Genomic DNA, 19,967 nt, shown 5'->3' with positions numbered 1-19,967 from the left:
TACAGGAACCTGTTATGGGAAATGATGTGTCTGCCTTCACAGGCTAAAACAGATCTCGGCCCTGCCCACATGAGCGGTAAGAATCAAACTGCTACTTTTTTTTTTTTATTTTAAAGATTTATTTATTTATTTATACAAGCACTGGGTACAGTCAGAAGTGTGGGAGGGTAAGAGAATTCGCCAGAGCCGGGAGCAGAGCAGGCAGAAGGACCGAGGTACACTGCTGAGGGGAGCAGCGGGTGGCAGGAGAGGTCTGCGCGCCGTGTGGGACCCTCCTCCGGTGGCCGGGGAGCAGCCAGGGATCGAACCAGCACCACAGAGGCTGCGGGCAGCTTCGCAACCCAGCGCTCAACTGCTGCACCACCGGGGAGGCCCCCAAACTGCCACTTTCTCTGGTAGACCTCACAGATTCCATGCGTGTGTGTGTGTGTGTGTGTGTGTGTGTGTGTGTGTGTGTGTGTGTGTGTGTAAGGATGAACTCTTGTCATTTGCAACCACAGGGATTGGTTGCAAATGAGGGGATGATATGATGCTAAGTGAAATGAATCAAAAGGAGAAAGACAAATACTGGCTGGTTTCATTTATATGTGGAATATAGAGTAAAAAATACCAAGGGCTAGACAAAGCCAGACCAGTAACCAGTCCTTGCAATCTCACTGTGGAATTGAGTCTACAAAACGGAAGAGGGGGAGGGGTAGCAGACTGGGCAGGATGGACTGTGCTGGAGGATTACTGGTGCTCTGGTGGTGGGTGTGCTGACATGCATCTGAGAAGGTATATGAGCCTGTGCCTCTGAATCACATACTGTCTTGTAAACCAATGTTACTTTGGAGAGCACACACACAGGTTGGGTTGACGTGACTTCTTTGGAGCAATTGTTACCTTTTCTTTCTTTTTTAATGCTGAAAGTTCTCCTTTTTTTAAAAAAAAACATACTTTTTAAAATTGTATAAGATGGGAAATGCAGCAATGTTAAAATCATATAACAGATTATGGTACAAATATATGACATATTCACTTGAAGTTTCATATGAAATTTGAAAGATACTCTATTTTTAAAATATCAGAAGAAATTTTAAAAGAGAAGGGGAAAACCATCAGCAAGTATTAGGAAATTAATCTATTAAATTATGATATAAAGAATATATGACAGAGTTGAGACCAAACCTATCAGTTATATCCATATATGTGGATGGGTTTGACTCCTATAATTAAATTGATTTCAAATTGTCTCATACAGCAAAGCCCAGCTATTTGTTATATATAAAGGTCACACCTAGAACAAAGTAATGCAGAAAGGCAACAATAAAGGAATGGCAGAAACTATAAATAGCAAATGAAAAAAATTAAAAAAAAAAATCAAACCAGTAGCAATGATCCTGATAGCAAAGAGCAGAGTAGAATGCAATTTAAAAGGCATTAAAAATAACAACAGACACCTTTTAATGCATGAATTCACAATAATGATAAGTAGGTATAAATATCTATGTACCAAAACCCCACAATAATCATCTTTATGAAGTAGAAACTACAGGAGCCACAAGAGTAATAGACTACTACTGTCGGTTTAAGACAGATCAAATGCAGAAAATAAGCAAGTATATAGGAGAGCTAAAATAATTAGGCAGATATTGTGAATATGTATCAAACCCTATAGCCTAATAATAGGGAGAAAAGGTTTCTTCTTATGAGTTTATAAAGCATTTACAAAAATTGATCATATATTACCTAATTAAGAAAGCATCAGTATATTCCATAAAGTAGAAATATTGCAAGCAGCATTCCACCATTACAATGTAATAAAATGAGAAATTAAGACTATTTAAAAAACCAAACAAGTCCTTCCACTTGGAAATTTACAAAATAATCCTTTTGATCAACTCCTGGGTGAAAGGGGATATTACAAGCAAAATTTTGAATACTCTTTAACAAAGTATACTGAAAAATCTACAAAACAAAGCAGTGAGTAGATGAAAGTATATCAGGAAAATAAAAGAATTAAAAGTGGACTAAATCTAGAAAAGAAACAAAAAGTTAAAAAAAAACCCACGTAGCAATAATAAAGACAAAAACAAAAACTATTGAAGTAGAGATGATAATAGTAGCAGAAAAAGCAACATTGTTATTTTTGTAGAATAAATTTGCTTTTGCATGTATAACACTATTAAACATATGACAAAATTCAACACCCTAAGAAAAAGAAAATGCTGTCAGCAAGTGGAATGTATTCCAGAAAACATGGTTTGATGTCAGGAAATCCATTCATATTACAGTCCATGTCAATATACCATACAGAAAAAAACACTGGACACAATTCAACACCCATTCCTGATTTTTTAAAATATTCAAGAAAATAAAAACTGATTAAAACTTTTATGATACAAATATTTATCTTAGTCATAAAACCATATTCTTACTTAAAAGGAACTGAGTAGAGGCAGTCCCATTAAGATCAAAAACAAGAATAGGATGCCCGTGGTCTCCACTACTCCTTTAAATTTACTAGAAGACAGTGCAAAGAAATCAAGTAGAGGTGACGTTAAGCTATCTTTGCTTGCAGACATCTCTGAAAATCACTAGAAAATTACTAATAAAATAATAGAATATAAAATTAGCACACAAAGCTAATGGTATCCCTATATACGACCAATAATCCGTCAGAGGACATCATGGCCCCTAGTCCCATTTACAGTGGAAAAAAAGATTAAATACTTGGTAATAAACTTGGCAGGAAGTGCAAAACCTCCTGTAAGACACAAACGTAGACCTGAACAAACAGAAAGCTACACTCTGTTCTGAGATAGGATAATTCAACATCTTAAAGGTGTCAGCTTACCCTAATTAACATATGAATTTAATGCAATCCCAGTAAAATTACTAATAAGTTTTTTTATAGAGCTGGACAAGTTGACACTAAAGCTTCTATTAAAAAATGAACATGTAAGAAGAACTAGGAAATCATTGAAAGAGAAAATCTAAGCAATGGGAATTGGTCTATCAGACATTAAAGCATAAAGTCTCTCTAATTATAAGAGTATAGTATCAGTGCACACCCAGGCAACAGGCCAGTAGAAGAGCAAGTAAAAATCCAGGAAAAGACTCAAGCACATGTGAAAATTTAAAATATTTTAAAGTGGCCTCTCAAGTTGATGCAAAGATGGACCTTTCCATAAATGTCAGGACTACTAAGAAAATAATGGGAGGAAAATAAAATCATTTGCATACTTTATGCCATACACACAAATAAACACCAAATATCAGAAATTCAAATGCAAAAAATTAAACTATGCAAGTATTAAAAGCAAATGAGGGTGAATTCAAGAGAGGTCTGTGTAAGAAGGGACCATTCTTACAAGTGGAATGTATTCCAGAAAACAACAGAAGAACAAAAATGATGCCTTTGACTACTTTTTTCTTTTTTTGGTGTGGCAAACGTACTATAAGCAAAGTCAAAGGATACATACATAAATTGCATCATTTATCACAGATAAAGAGTTAATAACCCTGATAAATAGCTCTTAAAATTGAAAGATAAAACCATGATAGACACTTGTTGAGAGACACAAAGAGGTAATTGAAAAATTATATGAAAATGTTTCCTAAGTATATGAATAGAAGTTGACATCACTTATACTAAGAGAAAGAAAATAAAACTACACTGAGATAAAACTTCTTATGTGTAACTTTGAGAACAATTAAAATTAGATCACATAAACTCTTGGTCAAACTGTGGAAAAATGATCTGCAGCATCTCTCCACAATATGTCAGCAGCGATGGAGACAAGAATCATCATCAAATGCTAAAACTAAGGGGTGGAAGTTTAATGGAGAGCAGGATGCTTACATAGCCTAGAAATTTATCCTAACAAAATACATATACATTAAAAAGAAATAATGACTTTACAGTGGAAAAAACCTTGGTGACCAAAGTCAACCTCACAAGTAACAGGACACAAGGACATCAATGCCTCCTGATCTGATATACTGAGAAAACTCAGCATCCTTTTTCTAACAGTCCTGCCCAAAAGTCACAACCCAGTCATAAGCAAACCTCAGAGAAATCCAACATGAAGGACAGTCTACAAAACAACAGACCTGTAAGAGTCAAGTTATAGGAGCCAAAGGAAGATGGATATACAAGGAATCTAGAGACATGAAAATGACTGTAACATGTGATCCTGAGCCAGGCTGTAAAAAACAATGTAAAGGACAAAACTGAGACACCTGGAAACATTGAGGCTAACAATGTTATATCAATGTTGATTTTCTGTAATTGTATTATATCAACTGCATTGAAAGTACACATTGACATGTTTAGGTATAGAGGGGTGATAGATCAACCAATCTTTAAGTAGACTGAATGATAAGACAAACAGAGAGGGAGAGTATAGGGGAAAGAGAATTAAACGTGGTGAACTGTAAGCAATTAGGGAACCAGGATGGATGGCTTATGAAAACTCTTTACACTATCCTTGACACTTCTCTGTAAGTTTGTATCATCTCAAAATAAAGAATTATAAATATTTGGAGGGGCAAAGAGCACGAGTTGGGTGGAGGGCACAGAAGACTGGCCATGGGTTGATCACTGTTGAAGCTAAGAGTTGGGTCAAACAAAATTTTAAGTGTGAAGATGCCTGCAAGATGCAAAGTACATTGCATGACTTTATTGTAGTCAATTCACATTGGGAATATCATCAATATTATTTGCCCTGTCTTCCATGGAACATGCATGTAAGTCCCTATTCCCACCACCCCCACCCCATTATATGTTCTCTCTCTCTTTCTGGTCTTTCTATATTCCAAGTCAACTCCTACCAAATCTTCCCAAATGTAAAATGGAGTTTGCAAATTTTGGAACTCTGCCAGGTACTCCTTTTGCTGGACACACCTTGTCCTCTGCCCTTTTGTCTACATGGGAAGTACCCACTTATCTCTCAACTAACTCAGGTGTCACTCTTTTTGTGAGTCAGTCCTGAGCACCTCCTTCTCCAGACTTCTCGCTGTGTGCTGGGTATTCTGGCACAGTGATTCCTGATACAGCTTATTGTACACATTTGTTTTCACAATTGTCTTTTCCACTGGATTGTGAGTTCCCTGAGGGTAGGTGTGCTATTTACCTTTGTATCTCCCACTAACTCAGAGCAAGCCCTTAATAGAGGATTGTTGGATTTTTACCATTATCATGTCTGTCTTCATCACCAGTGTCCCCTTGCAGAGGAGAGCAGGGCTAACTATGACACAATTTTGCCAAGTAAATAAATGCATGCAGTGTGACTGGGTTCAGGCAGTGTATCTGACCTTGGGCAAATCGCTTCCTACTCTGGACTTCAGTCTCTTTTTCTGCCAAAATAAGGGAACTGTGCAATCTACAAGCATCCTTCCAAAATGACATTTTCATGTTTGCTGTTCCTCAGTGCTAACGCCACGGAGCAGCTGCACAAATTATCCCCTAATTGGGATGTCAGAAATGTGGTTCCTGGGGTCTCATGATCTTCCATTGGGTCTAGTGATTCCCAGGACTAAGCCCACCTAAGCCAGAGATGTCCTTTTTGTCTCCCTGCATGGCTCTTATCTGACCTTAATGATCCTGGCTTTGGTAAGCAATCCTTTGAGCTGTAATTACTAATTGATGTTTGTAAAGTCTTTGAAATTCTCAGGTGACAGATGTAATCTAAGGCCAATTTATTATGATAATTGTTATTAGTACAGTTCCTCATTATTTGTAGATGTTAATGGCTGGGCCGGTGGGTGTTTCAACACTGAGCAGGGGACTGAGGTTGGTCATGTCTGGTGGAGAAAGAGAAAAATATGGATGTGTGAGGGATTTGGAGGTCTTTTAGGGACTCTTGTTGGTTTCAGTCTAGCCAGATTCCACTTTATGAAGAACCAGCCTGAAGCATGGTATGAAATGCCCAGGACTGTCTAACTGCATTTTTATATGCTCCAGTTCCAACCCAGTTCAGTCTCTTGCTTCTGGAATGTATTGCAGCAGATCAGTCACAGCCCCTCTGTGTCTTAGCTGGCTCTGCTGGTAAATGAAGACACATATAGTATCAATTTATACTTGTGGTTTGGGGATGTGGGAAGACCAATTAGCAGGCTATTGAGGTTTCCCAAGTAACAAATGATGGTATTCAGGAGTAGGATGGTGCACTGGAGTATATGAGTTTGGGAGAAATATAGAGTGTAGAGTCAGTAGAACTCGGTGACAACTGAATATAGAAGATGAGTTGTCTTGGACAACCCCAAAGCTCCTAAGACAGGAAACACTTAATGGATATTTTGGGGGGGAAGGTAATGAACAATTCAGTTTTAACAAAACCATTGGACTCATTTGCTTTATATGAGACTTCTCAGTTTTGAATACTGATATAATGAATTTGAGTTTGCAAAGTTGGGGTCTATGATGTGAAAGATGAAATTTCACCAAAATACAGCCTCCAGGAAGAGTCAGCAGACAAATCGTTCTTACTCCTCCACTGTCTTTCTGTAAGTATAGCATTCCCAATAATATTTGAAATCTCATATTTCCTCATGTGCCCAGTGTGCCAACTGGAGTCTCAGTATACCCTGGACCTCATTCTTGTTTCTCCTTCATGAATTTCCTTCTTTTAATTGAATATGCATACACATTCATTTATATGTGTACACGCATACACATATACACTGAAATATCTACATGAATGTGTGTATAAATAGGTATATACTGGTCACACACACATATATATTCATACTGAGGACACCTTCACTTAGAAATATGCAAACAATTATACCTATTAAGATCCTAGTACGCTTGGTAGGGCACAACTCATTATGGGGAAACTGCATATGGGGAAACTAAGACCCAGTAGTCTAGTACTCAGTTCATGCAGTTGAAAAATCACAGAGCCAGTTCTTAAACCCATTGATCATTTCCCAAATCAGAGATTGCCCGCTATTTGGAAGCTAACTGGGCCAAACTTCATGGGAACCCTCAGTTTTGAGGGAGGCAGAGGCCTTGCTATATGAAAACTTAGACTGTTATTTCCATGAGTATTTTTGGAAGTGGGGTCTGGAGCATTGGTGTCTCAAGACCTGGGATGACAAGATTATCTGCTGTCAACATTTAGGTAACCTTAATTTCCTTCTCCAAATGAGTTTAAAGTATATTTGCATTGAAAGGAAAATGTTCTTGGTCCCTTAGGTCTCATACCATGATAATAAAATTTGCAGGAACTGTAAGTGAGTGAAAAAAATAAATTATCAACTTGGGAGAGCTCATCTTGGTATTTGTACAAGGTGACACTCAGGGAATTTCTGTCTCATTTGGAGAGAGAAGTTTGAGACCAAATAGGGCTTCAACAGAAGTTCAGCGCTTTTAAGAGCATGTGATAAAACTTGAATGGTGGAATGGAGGCCTGGTAGTACAGATATCCAAGGGGCTTGGCAGCCCCCAGGAGGCAGAAACCACTGAGGACTGGTTAGGGGGCATAGGTAGGTAGATGGGGCAGGACCTAGGCTACTAGGCTTTCATGAAACAAGAGCTTGAGGGGGCATTTACTGGGCCAAGGATTTCCAAAGCTGTTTTAGAAAGGTTGTGATGCTACTCCTAGATGCCAGATGTCAATTTCAGTCCTCCTACCCATTTCTACAAGGCTGATGCAGAGATACTAAAATACAGAAATGTGTTCCTAACGTACATCTACAGAAAGAAAGGGTATGTGGAGGTTTTTGTTTCTGGAGTTCAACCATTGATTGGTAGATGACCCATGTCTTCTGAGACCTCTCAACCCCACAGCTCTTCAAAGTGGCCATAGATCTGAAATATCCAGGAGGGAGAGGGGGTGGGGAAAGCACAGTGGACTGTGGTAGAAGACTATATGGGTGCTTTGATGGTGGGAGAATTACGGTGGCCACACCTGAGGGGAGAAATCATATATTGTGAAAAAAATAACAAGGATTTAAAATAATGCTGCTTCATTAACATACATATTAAAAATAAAATGATAGAATGGCAAGAATGTTAGGTAAAAATCTTGTCAAAATAAAAAAAATCAAAGTGGAACAGTTTCACAGGGAGTATTAAACGTTTATTTGCCACATCTTCATGGAGATAAAGAGAGAGCTGATACTAAGATCTCTACTCAGCATGAAGAAACAGATACTCTGAGATTCCAGGGTCTGTCAGCACTCCAACTCCGTATTGCTTAAATGGACTCACTTTGCCTATAAGACAAATCAGGAAGGAGTGCAGGTGAAAGCACCTTGTTTGGTGCCTGGGCTATAGCAGGTGTTGTAACAGGAAGTTCTTAGAATCTGTGAAAAGAATGGTACAGGTGCCTCAATAGTGGATCCAGATGATGAGGGTTTGAAAGAAAAGTTTAAAGCAAAATGGGGAATTGTGGTGGTCTTTAAGGATATTCTTTTTTTTTTTTTAAAGGATATTCTTAAATATCCCAGGTCTCCTTCTGGGAGAAGAGTTGGGTTGCACCACCTCATTCTTTTTGAAGTCAAGCATTGCCAAATGATTAGCCTTGACCACTGGAATGTGAAAGTGCTGGCTATCATTTTATGTGGAAACTTATTAGAACCAGTGTCCTATTTATTTTTCTCTGCTTGGTGACTATAGAAATACTTTTCAAGACGAAATCAGCCCGAGTCCCTGAGTGACTATGATAAGCAGACCCATTTTTAACATGTAGAAGAAGGAGTGAAAAATATCTTTTTTTTTTTCTGGTACATTGAGATTTCATGGTTGCTTGTTATTACAGAATAATTTAGCTTATCCTAACCAATATAGGAGTTTTCTTATAAACTCCCCGATGACATATCTAATACCCAAGCCATGAAATCTCCTATGTGGACTTAACTCTGATTCACATGAGTTGTGTTATCCATCTTCTCATTCCATAGCCCACCTGAGCTTTTCTTATGACATGTGAATAGTCACTAAATTGAAAAGAGAACCATGAAATGGGGACTTCAGAGGCAAGATCAGATCCAAAAGACAAGATGAATTATGTTAAAAGATTCAAGAAGAACAAATTCCAGGCTTGAAAACATATATGAAGAATTAAACTAAGAAGAATAAAGTGGGGTTGTGAATCCTCTTCAGGGCGCATGGGGTTGAGTTATTTATTAGGTTGAGCAGTGATGGATTTGTTTTTCTTGACATCTAAAGACACCTCCTTTTGGTGAGATAGTATGCAACCACCAGGTTGTGCTTTTGGCTATAAGGAGGGATACTGGACACACATGGTTGTTTCACTTACGATGTCAACAGTCTTTTCATATACCCAATCCTGTGCCTGTGAATGGGAACTCTTGGAAGTTCCCAAGGTCTTACTAGTTTTGTTTGCCTTTCTGAATTTTGCTGTTCAGTTGGTCATTCTTTTGGTGGATGGTCTGCTGCCCTTTGCTTGAGCCAAAGGGTCTTTCCCATTTGCAGCAATGTGGATGGAACTAGAAGGAATTATGCTCAGTGAAATAAGCCAGAAGGAAAAAGAAAAATAGCGGATGGTTTCACTTGTAGCAGGAATATAGGAGAACCAAATAAGACATCAGTGTAAAAAAAATAATAACAGTATAAACACAGCAAGGCAAAACCAGACTATTATAAATCCGAGACATCCTGCAGGGGAGGAGGCAGGAGAGGGCTCAGAGGGAGGGAGGGAGGAGCACAGGGGACTGAGGTGATGGTGCACAGGCACCTTGGTGAAGGAAACTCTATGGGGACTATACCTGAGGGGGTGGGGAGAAGCAAATAAAAAAAAGAATATTAAAGGAATTGTTGTTGATATGCTAAAAATAAAAGAATAAAGCTTGGGGTGGAGATACAAAGCAACCAGCCATGAGTGAGTCAAGGTAGTCAACAACTGTGATACAGACATGTTTCTCCAGGTGCCCCAGTGTTAGAAAGTATGTGCTTTCATGTGGTGCCCACTCTGCAAGGGATATGGCAGGTAAGGATGTTCCAAACTTTTCTTCCCTCAGCAGAAGAGCTTCAGGAAAACAGCAGGGTTGGTGAGTGGTGGGCACAACAGATATTCCAGCAACTGTGGCAGATGCCTGATATGCATGGTCTAATTTACTGTTCCCAAATTTGGGGCAGGTAGATCATTAATCATGCCACATACCCTGAAATATTAGTTAACCAGGTCAAGTTGGCATAGCTGAGCAGTCATAATTCAAAGCCAAGTCAGCCCGAGTCTTAGTTCTCTCCATCCTACCCTATCCCTGAAAACTCATTCATATGCAAATATTCTTTTTAACACGTTCTTGGACACAACTAAATATAACTTTGTCCAACTAATTCAGAGCTCTACTTAGCTCTAGGTAACTCAGCTTTACCTAGATTATCACAACAATTTTCTGTGATTACACTGCAAACATGAGGATCCATTGAAAATAGCATCTGACTTCCAACTGCTCTCAAGAGGCAGTTGAGTTCAGGAGTTGGAAGAACAAGTGAGAGAAAGAGAACAATTGCCCTTCTACCTCCCATTTTGCTTATTTAGCTCACTATTTGGCAGAGGCATCATCCAGGTTAAATGTGTCCCCACATAATGAAAATGATATGGCAAGGAAAGAGTTTTCTCCGCATAAATAGAACATGCACAACAGCACTGCCCAACAAAAGATGGCTTCTGATGGAGATTTGCATGAATTTGCCACACTTGTTTTGCATCCAACCGTTAATTATGGTCCTTTCAACTTCACAATCATGGCTAATGGTGGTGGGGAGGCAGAGAACAGTAGATTCAGCAGACCTCATTCTGGGAAGAGTGGGAAAGAAACAATACAAAACTGCACCCACCCGCTGTTTACAACTGAGACAGCTACTCCGGGTACCATTTGGAAGACTTGGAGGAAGTCAAGGCTGCCCAGGATTCGGGAGCTTGAGAAATGAGACAGCTGGGGAAAAGTCTTACTTATCGTGATGGAAAGAAGGTTCTTTAGGGTTCATTTGTTGATGGTGAAATGACTCAGAATCCAATCTAATATGCTGCACTTAATGGAAAGTTAGACCATATTGACACTTCCTTGTGACTTTCAGTATTCACGATCTTTTCTCATTAGTTCTCAAAATGATTGTTGTGAAATATTTCAGTTTTATAACTGAGAAAGCAGATAAGCCTAACCCAGAAGAAACAGTTTTCATCTGTATTTATTCATTTATCAAATGATTATCAAATATCTACAATGTGCTGAATATTGGGCTCAGGATGGAGGATACAGCAGTATAACAAAACAGAGTTCCTAACTCCTGGAGGTCTTAGTTTAGTGAGGGAGGCATGAACTACATGTGAAATGAACTACATGTGAAATGAAAAATATACCCCACATAATAAAGAAAAAGAAAAATGTCATGGGTGAGCACTTGTGTGGATGACTCTCAGATAATATAGCTGGGAAATCCCCAGAGAATGTGATCTTGAAACAGAGGCTTGAAAAATGAGAAGATGCTAGTTCTTCAAAGAATGAAGAAAAAAAGAGATTCAGGTAAAACCATAGACTGCATGGGACACTGAAGTGAGAAAATATCTTGGAATGTTTAAGAAATAATATCTTACAAAATGACCAGGAGAGGAGAGTTAATTAAAATGTGACAAGCCTGGCCTAATTACATTTGAAGCACAACATCAGATTCTAAACACCCCCTTTTAAGCATATGTTTGGAATAAAAGAGTCTGTCTATGACTGAGATAGATATAAAGAGATATGGAAATCATGCCATATGAGAAAGAGAAGTTACTGCATCTTAAATATCAATGAGGAATGGCCTGGATGCAGGGGTGAGAGTTGGTACTCTCTCATTTTCTCTGAAAGGCTGACATGAGAAGGAAAGATTTAATTTGTTCAAATCAATACAAGTTTCCAAGAGGAGAGAGTTCAAGCAACACACCTTGGCTTTATAGAAGGAAGAGAGTTCTAATAATTTTACCTCCTTCACAAAGAAATTAATTCTTCTCTAGAGAAGTGCCATGGTAAATTTGAAGCATTACAATACCCTACCAAAAATGTCTTATTTGAATAATTTTTTGTAACTCCTGGTCTACACTAGGACTAGGTGACACTTAAAAATTCCACTCAGGACCTCCCCGGTGGCGCAGTGGTTGAGCGCTGGGTTGTGAAGCTGCCTGCAGCCTTTGCAGCACCTGTTTGATCCCCGGCTGCCAGCGAGGATCCCACATGGCATGACAGACCTCTCCTGCCGTGCCTGCTGCTACCTTCAGCAGTGTATTTCATCAGTCTGCCTGTTCTGTTCCCCACTCTGGCTCTGGTGAATTCTCTCACCCTCCCACATTTCTGACTGTACCCAGTGCTTGTATATATAAATAAATAAATCTTAAAAAAATTCCACTCAGTGGAATTTATACTATAGCTGTATCCAAAACAAATGGTGACAATATAACCTGAGAAATAAGAAAGGGACAGAAAATTCAGTACCAAGGACAGTGCCACAACCAATGGGACTACCTTTGCTATCTGCAATCAAGCATCAATGCGTAAATGTGTTATTACTAATCTGATCAACATTCCCAACATGAATGCCTGTGAATAGGTCACATGCCATGAAAATACCAACAAGGTCTTTAAGCACCTTATAATGTACACCATCCTTTGGATTCTCCATAGTGTTAATAGGATGGAATAAAAACATACATAGATTATGTATAATCCATCAATATAATGCTTTAAACATGTCTTTACTATCATGCTAATACTGATCAACATTTAATGGGTATCCATTCTTAAATCTAATTATTAATTGCTTGACATATCATTTTACTTGTTTGTTTGTTTGTTTGTTTGTTTAGCCTCTCCCCTACTGGAATATAAATGGTGCAAGGCAGGGATTTCCTTTCTTTTTTTTTAATTTTTTAAGGATTTATTTATTTATGCATACAAGAGCTAGGGCACAGGCCAAAGATGCAGGGGGTGAGAGGATTCACCAGAGACAGAGAGGGGAACAGAACAGGCAGACTGACTGAAATACACTGCTGAGGGGAGCAGTGGGCAAGACAGGAGAGGTCTGCTGCGCCATGTGGGTTGCTCCCTGGCTGGCCAGGGATTGAACTGGTATTTCAGAGGCCATGGATTGCTTCATAGTGTGGTACTTAACCCCTTGCACCACCAGGGAGGCCCAGGGCAGGGATTTCTTGTCCATTTGGCTTTCTGTTTTAATCCTAGTACTTAGAAGTGTATTTTTGACATATGACATATACTTCCTAATGTTTACTTAATTAATTGATCAATCATATGAAACTCTTTCAATTGTTTACTTAAAGTTAGACAACTTTACAGATTTTGTGTGCAGGAAGTCTGATATAAAGGCTGACTATTTAGCTACTCTGTTCAGCTCTAGGAACCATTCTTAACATCTATACTTGAAGGTATCCGGACTCTCAAAATTTCTTACTCAGTTCTGACTTGCACATGGGGTTGGAAATAATGAAATTGAATGATAGTAAATATTGCAAATTCACTCACAATCATCCTGAAACAAACAGCCATTTTTGCTTTCCTTTGTTTTAGTTTGATATAACTTTGCTTCATCCTTTGTTTTTAAAATTTTAGAGAGATGAATTTACTGAATTCTGATGTTTAGTTAACCCAAGATATTTTTTACCCTTTTATAAGGGGAGCAAAGCACCACTTTAAAAAAAAATTGAGTCTACTGATTTTGTTCATGGCTTATTTTATAGTTGCTGTTTTTCTTGGCTTCTCCCCCTACCCTGTTTTTTTCAGGCTTTTTATGATAGATTGGAAGGTTGCCTTTATGTTAACCAAAATAAGGGACCAGGAAAAAGACTAATAAATACAAAGTAAAAATCAAAATCAACAAGCAACTATAAACCAGAGACACACTACGGGGGTGGGGGTGGGGAGAGGAAGGACTAGGGTCAAAATAAGGAGGGGTGCAATTGTATGGGGAATATAACCAAAATGAAAATGCATACATTGTGCAAAAATGAAAAATGATGTAAGAATTATATAAAATATTAAAAAAACAAAGCATGCTTTTAAAAATTGTCAAGATCAAAAATAAAATAGTTTTGTATTCCATCCTGTCTAAAGCAAGAAAATTAATAGGTTTGTATTTACATTCATCAATCCTCTCATTCTCAGTTTTTTTTTTTGACTAAAAAGGAGAATTTTAAACCTAGATCATAATGGGTTTTTTAATATTATACATCTCCTAAGTAATTTTTTTATATTAACCTCTTTTGTAATACATTTAGATCAATTATTTAGCATTAACACTATGTTTAAATTAGTTTCCATCCTCACGATGGGTCTTTTTATTTCTCTGTTTTTGATTTCTTCATTTTGATTCATTGCTCGGTCAATTGCTCTTTGAATGATTTATTAGCAGCAGGGCATGTGTGAGCCCCAAGGTACTGAGAATGTCTTTCTGATGTGTTTGCACAAGAACAACAACTTGGCTGATAAGGAATTTGTGGGTTATAACATTTTCTTCTCAAAAATCCTCCAGGCTTAACTGCATTGTCTGCTGCCCTTTATGATATGGAAAAATCTAAGAGGGACCAGGCGGAGGCTGTTAGGCTAAGAATGGCTTTTCTGCTCCTATGACCCTTCCACCTAATTCTTTTCAGTAAAACGTAATACTAAACATAATAATTTGAAGCAGTGTGTGGTTTTTCTTTTGCCACAAAAATACAACACTCCAAGTGCCGCCCCCCCCCCCCCAGTTTTTCCTCTGTTCTTGTGAGATGAGACCAACTATGCCCTCCAGACACCTGGCATAAACACCCATCCAATTCCATTCCTGTTTCTGTCTCATTCTTGCACATTTTAGTTTCAAATTGGAAGCACACATGAAATGGAATTGAAGGCATAAGTAATTAAATGGCCTGTTCCTCTTGGAAGCAGTAACAGGAGCTGCTTTCTAGGTGTGTCCACTTCAGAGTGGGATCATTTTTCCCCTAATGGCTAAACCCCATTTCTTAAGGAGGCAGACTATTAAGTGATGTTTGGAGAGAAAAACCTCCCATGGTTCTCCTGCCTCACCTGCTATTGTGCTTGGGGATAAACATGCTCAGTTTGAGGAAATTCCTTTGGGGTCCACTTGCTAGTTTCTTGGGTTCTATGGACAAGGTCTCTTGTTGAGTTCCTATGAAGACCTTAGTAGGAATGTGATAGTGAGGGAGTGCAGTTACCACTCCTTTTCACAGCATGGAAACCTAACAGCACTACTTGATATGTTGCCAAGAGCAGAGAAAGCCACATCTTCTCAAAGAAAAGTTTTAAACCAATAAACTGGCTCATTTGGGGTACAGAGAACCAGGAACAAGATGGGGCTCCAGATGCTTAGCCCATCTTTATGTCTTTCTCCTCAGTACATCAGTGTTTCTTGCAGAGGGAAGACCAGATGGACAGGTGGAAGGCAGCCTGGCAGTTTCTCCTTGCAGTTTATTGTCTGTAAGAAGTATTGCTTGAACCAGTAATACATGCAGCACTGAAATACCAATGTGGAATTTAAATGGGTTTATGGATATTTTAAATGTTAATTAGTTCCTCCATCCAGGTTTCTCACAAGGTAATGACAGCCACTATCAGACTAAACTCCCTATCTTGGCCACCCAAAGCCTATGTGGACAGGCCACTGTCCACATCCTTTACCAAGTTCTGCTTTTGTCTCAATTTTCCCTTCTCCAGTGAGCTTCTTACTACTCCAGATACACTGTGGAACATGGAAAGGCCCGATCCCTTCTGTTTGTATAAGTTCTTGCAGGGTATACACTATAACCTGGTGAGCTACAGGACCTAATAAGCATTGCCAGTAGTTATTATATCATTGCTGAATGAAATATAGTAACTTGGAATATCACCACAAAAACATCCAGATGGAAAATACTTGTGTGATAAGAGGAACTAAAAGATATCTAGCTTGCAAAAAAAAAAAAAAAAAAAAAAAAGACTGGATGAGAATAAGTTCATGTACAGGGGATGAGTATGCTAAAGTAGATCTTATGTAACGGAAGGAATGCCACCTGAGCAAGTGATAACATCAGTTCGCTTAGGCCCTAAGACTTTCTACCAAGGGCACTGGGTATAAGCTATAATAAGCACAATAAAAACTTTCTTAGGGTCACTGACCCCCGCTATATCCCCCAAGATAGGCAAAATTACCACAGAAAGATTTATGGCATTATACCTGAGGGGAGAGATCAAATATTGTAAAAAAAAAAAAAAAAACAATGTAAGAAAATAAAGTAAAAAGTTTAAAAAAAAAAGATGAAAGTTCTCTGTTCCTAGAGGTATTCGAGGAAAAAACACCAACACTGGTGGCCTTTGACGTTATACTGTTGACCAATGCACTGTTTGGTGGTTGTAGGCAAAGGGAAGTATTGCATGACTCTTTCAGAATCTTTCTAGTCCTGTGATTTTGCCACAAGTGGCAGCCTTTCTGTACCAAAGAAATACTTGACACACAAAAAGGTTTCCTTGTCATTTGGAGAAAAAATATTTTCTAAGGTGACTAATGGTAACACTAAAGGAATTAGTATTCAATTCACTGATTAGCTAAATCTTGCATGGTGCACTCATACATATACAATTGATAGATATTATTTTATAGATGCAGACATTATGTGATTTTCCCAAATGAAACAACTTTTCTATCTCTAACACAGAGATATTTTAACTTTTTCTGTAAAAGCAATATAACAAATATTTTTGGTCTATGGGGCATAGTGTTTCTGTCTCAACTACTCAATTCAAAGCAGCCATAGGGTAAGTAAATAGACATCACTCTATTTAAAAAACAAAAACAAAACAAAAAAAAACCCAACACTCTTATTTACACGAAAAAGGAGGAAAAAAAGCATGAGGTTGGATTTGGTCCATGAACCTTACTTTGCCAACCTCTGCTCTAAAGTCATGCTACTATCTCATTTGAGTACAGGCAAACACAAACAAGGTAAGAAATGGCCTCATGTGGTCATACTTACTCCATTTGCTTTGCTGAGTGCCTGGAAGTAGATGCTGTAGCTTTTCAGAGGAGAAAGAGGAGGGTTCCAGTAGCCATTGTATGTCTTATTGTCACCCACTGTAAATGGCTGAGTGACAGGAAGGTTGGCGGGCTTCAACTCGGCAGCAAAGTAGTGTAGAGAATCAAGGTTGGAGGCATTCCTGTAGCTCACAGGCACCGAAAAACACTCAATGATGTCAGCTGCCCTTCGTGACTTCTGAAGTCGCTCTTCTTTCACAACCAGCTGATAAACACTAGACAGGAGGGAAGCAAGGCAGATAAGTAACTTATTAGCTGTCATCTTCACTGCGGTCTACAACTGACCCTCCCTTCCAAGTTGCAGGCTTCTGAACCAATGCTGTATGAAATCTGTCTCCATGTAGATGTCTCAAAGCCAGTTCACAATGAAAATATCCAAAAACGCAATTCAGTCCCAATTCCTACAAACACTGTTGCTCCTCCTTCTACATTTCTTTCCTTGTGAAGGGTAGCACTTCCCAACAAGTGAATCTGGGGCTTGTCCTCAGTTGCTACCTACTTAGTTCTTACTGTGTACTTCTAGTCAATAATCTCTGACTTGACCTCCCATCTCCTACTCACACTGCTCAAATCGGGCTCTTTCTCAACTCTTCCTTGGACTCAACTGATCACTTTCTTCTAGTCTATTTAATCAATTAACCAGTCAACCATTGCTCTTCCTAATCATTAACACTTCCTTTCAAACACTTCCATAGGCTGTGCATTATCCCAATTTTACAACCTAAACTCTTCCTGGCACTTGGCTTCCAGTCTACCTTTTAGAAAATCTTATGATGCACCTCTCATTCTACCTGCTTCAGACCCTCTGTTAATACTTAAACACTGTCTGGATTCTCACCCCACTCATCACCAGCTCATGTTTCCCCCCCACCTCTCATCCTGCCCGGCTCTGCTGGTGGAGTCCTTTCCCTAAAGACTGAGCCTATTTCAATTTTTTTTAAAGGTTTATTTATTTATGCATACAAGAACTGGGGTACAGGCCAGAGGCGTGGAGGGTGAGAGAATTCACCAGAGGCAGAGTGGGGAACAGAACAGGCAGACTGACTGAAATACACTGCTGAGGGGAGCAGCGGGGGAGACAGGAGAGGTCTGCTGTCCATGTGGGTAACTCCCTGGCCGGGAATCGAACTCGCACTGCAGTGGCTGCAGAGAGCTTCATAGGTTGCGTCTTAACCCCTTGCGCCACCAGGGAGGCCTGAGACTAAGCCTATCTCTATTAAGCCTGTCTAGACTCTGCCCATCTGGATGAGTTTTCCCCCTCCTAAGAACCACTGCAACTTGCTAGTGATTTGTGGGACTGCAATAACCTGAACAGGGGATCATGGTTTCTCTGGCTAGATTTTGACATTTTTGACACTGGGAGTTGTGACTTAGTTATCTCTGCAACATATCCTCCAATATTCACTGCCCAGCAGGCTGCCTGATAGTTAGTCAGTGATCAATGAATGTGTCTTCAAATGAATCAAATTGAATTGAATTGAATTAAGGTTGAAAGTAAACATGAAATCAAACCTGGATGAAAGCAGAAACACTAATCAAGATAGAGAGCAATTGCCCTGAACTCTTGTCTAGTGATCTCATACTGTCCCCTTCAACTTGCAAACACATGATGCATTAATGGGGGAAAAGTGTTGTCAAATTGGCTGTCATTAGATTTTTCTTAATTGGGCTTCAAAAACACCACTAACCAAAGAAAAGACAAGCTACACATTAAGAGAAAGTATTTGCAAATCATAAGTATGATAAGACATAACAATTCATTACTACTCAATAATAAAATGACATATAACCTAACTAAAAAATTGACAAAATATTTGACTAGACATTTTTACTAAAGATGAAATACAAGTTAATAAGCTATGGTTAATTAGCTATTCAGTGATGGCTAATCTCATTAGTCACTAAGAATATGTAAATTAAAACTAGTGAGAAATCACCACACACTGACTAGAATGACTATCAGTAAAAAAGCAGACAAGAGCAAGTGTTGACAAGGATATGGAGAAATTGGAATCATTGTACATTGCTTGAGAAGGAAAAATAATGCAGCCACTTTGAAAAATAGTCTGGAAGTTCTTAAAAAAAGATAAATATAAAACTATCACTGACCCAGTGATTACATTCCTAGGCATCTACTTAAGAGAAAAGATGAAATATCCATAAAAAGACTTACATACAAATGATAATAGCAACGTTATGCATAATAGCCATTTAAGACAATCTGCATATCCATCAGCTGATGGACATTAAAGAATATGTGGTGTATCTATCTATTGAAGTATTATTCAGCAATAAAAAAGTACTGATATATTCTAGATATGGATGAAGCTTAAAAACATTGTGCTAAATGAAAGAAGTCAGACATGAAAGACCATGTCATATGATTCCATTCATATGAAATGTCAAGAAAAGGCTTATTTAAAGAGACGGAAATCAGATTAGTGATTGCCTAAGACTGGAAGTGGAGATAGAAATCAACTTTATTTAAGCAAACGGTGTTTTATGGTGTGATGGAAACATTCTGAAATGGGATTGTGGTAAGGGTCACATAATCCTATAAATTTACTGAAAATCATTGAATTGTACATATAAAATGGGTGAATGTTATGGTATGTAAATGACAGCTCAATAAAGCTGTGAAAGAAATGAGGGAAATGGACTGAATAATTTTGGTTCTTCTTTCTCCCTTCAAATATCTGTACGTTTGCCTTCACCTATGCACGTTTTAATGCAAAAATGCTGTGATAAATTTTTGGCGTTATTGTACAAGGCTTAGAAGCAAGTATGAGCTTCATAATCCCCAATAGTATCTAGCTTTGCAATTACATTTCCCACTTTAAAGGTCACTCAGAACTATGGAGCTGAAATTTACAATGATATGTCTTAGTTAACCAACCTTTATTTCAAGGCTCTGGGAATTCCTTTTTTTTTTTATTTACTGTTTTCCTAG

At 38.5% G+C, this 19,967-nt stretch overlaps 1 protein-coding gene across 11 annotated transcripts in view; it reads right to left on the bottom strand.

The window, feature by feature from the left end:
* Positions 1 to 19,967, bottom strand: part of PTPRT (protein tyrosine phosphatase receptor type T) — a gene marked incomplete at both ends in the record, with an annotated part of 916,214 nt that overhangs the window by 162,103 nt on the left and 734,144 nt on the right. For all 11 annotated transcript variants that reach the window (XM_084248172.1, XM_084248169.1, XM_084248173.1 and 8 more), the window contains one exon: positions 16,959 to 17,232. In XM_084248172.1, coding sequence (XP_084104298.1) covers positions 16,959 to 17,232 — 274 coding nt within the window. The remainder of the gene's footprint in view (positions 1 to 16,958; positions 17,233 to 19,967) is intronic.

This window comes from Talpa europaea (genome assembly GCF_964194135.1).
Source record: "Talpa europaea genome assembly, chromosome: 11".
In the NCBI taxonomy this organism is placed as follows: domain Eukaryota; kingdom Metazoa; phylum Chordata; class Mammalia; order Eulipotyphla; family Talpidae; genus Talpa; species Talpa europaea.
The sequence above is the reverse complement of the archived record's forward strand: the minus strand, read 5'-3'. Positions and strand labels throughout refer to the sequence as shown.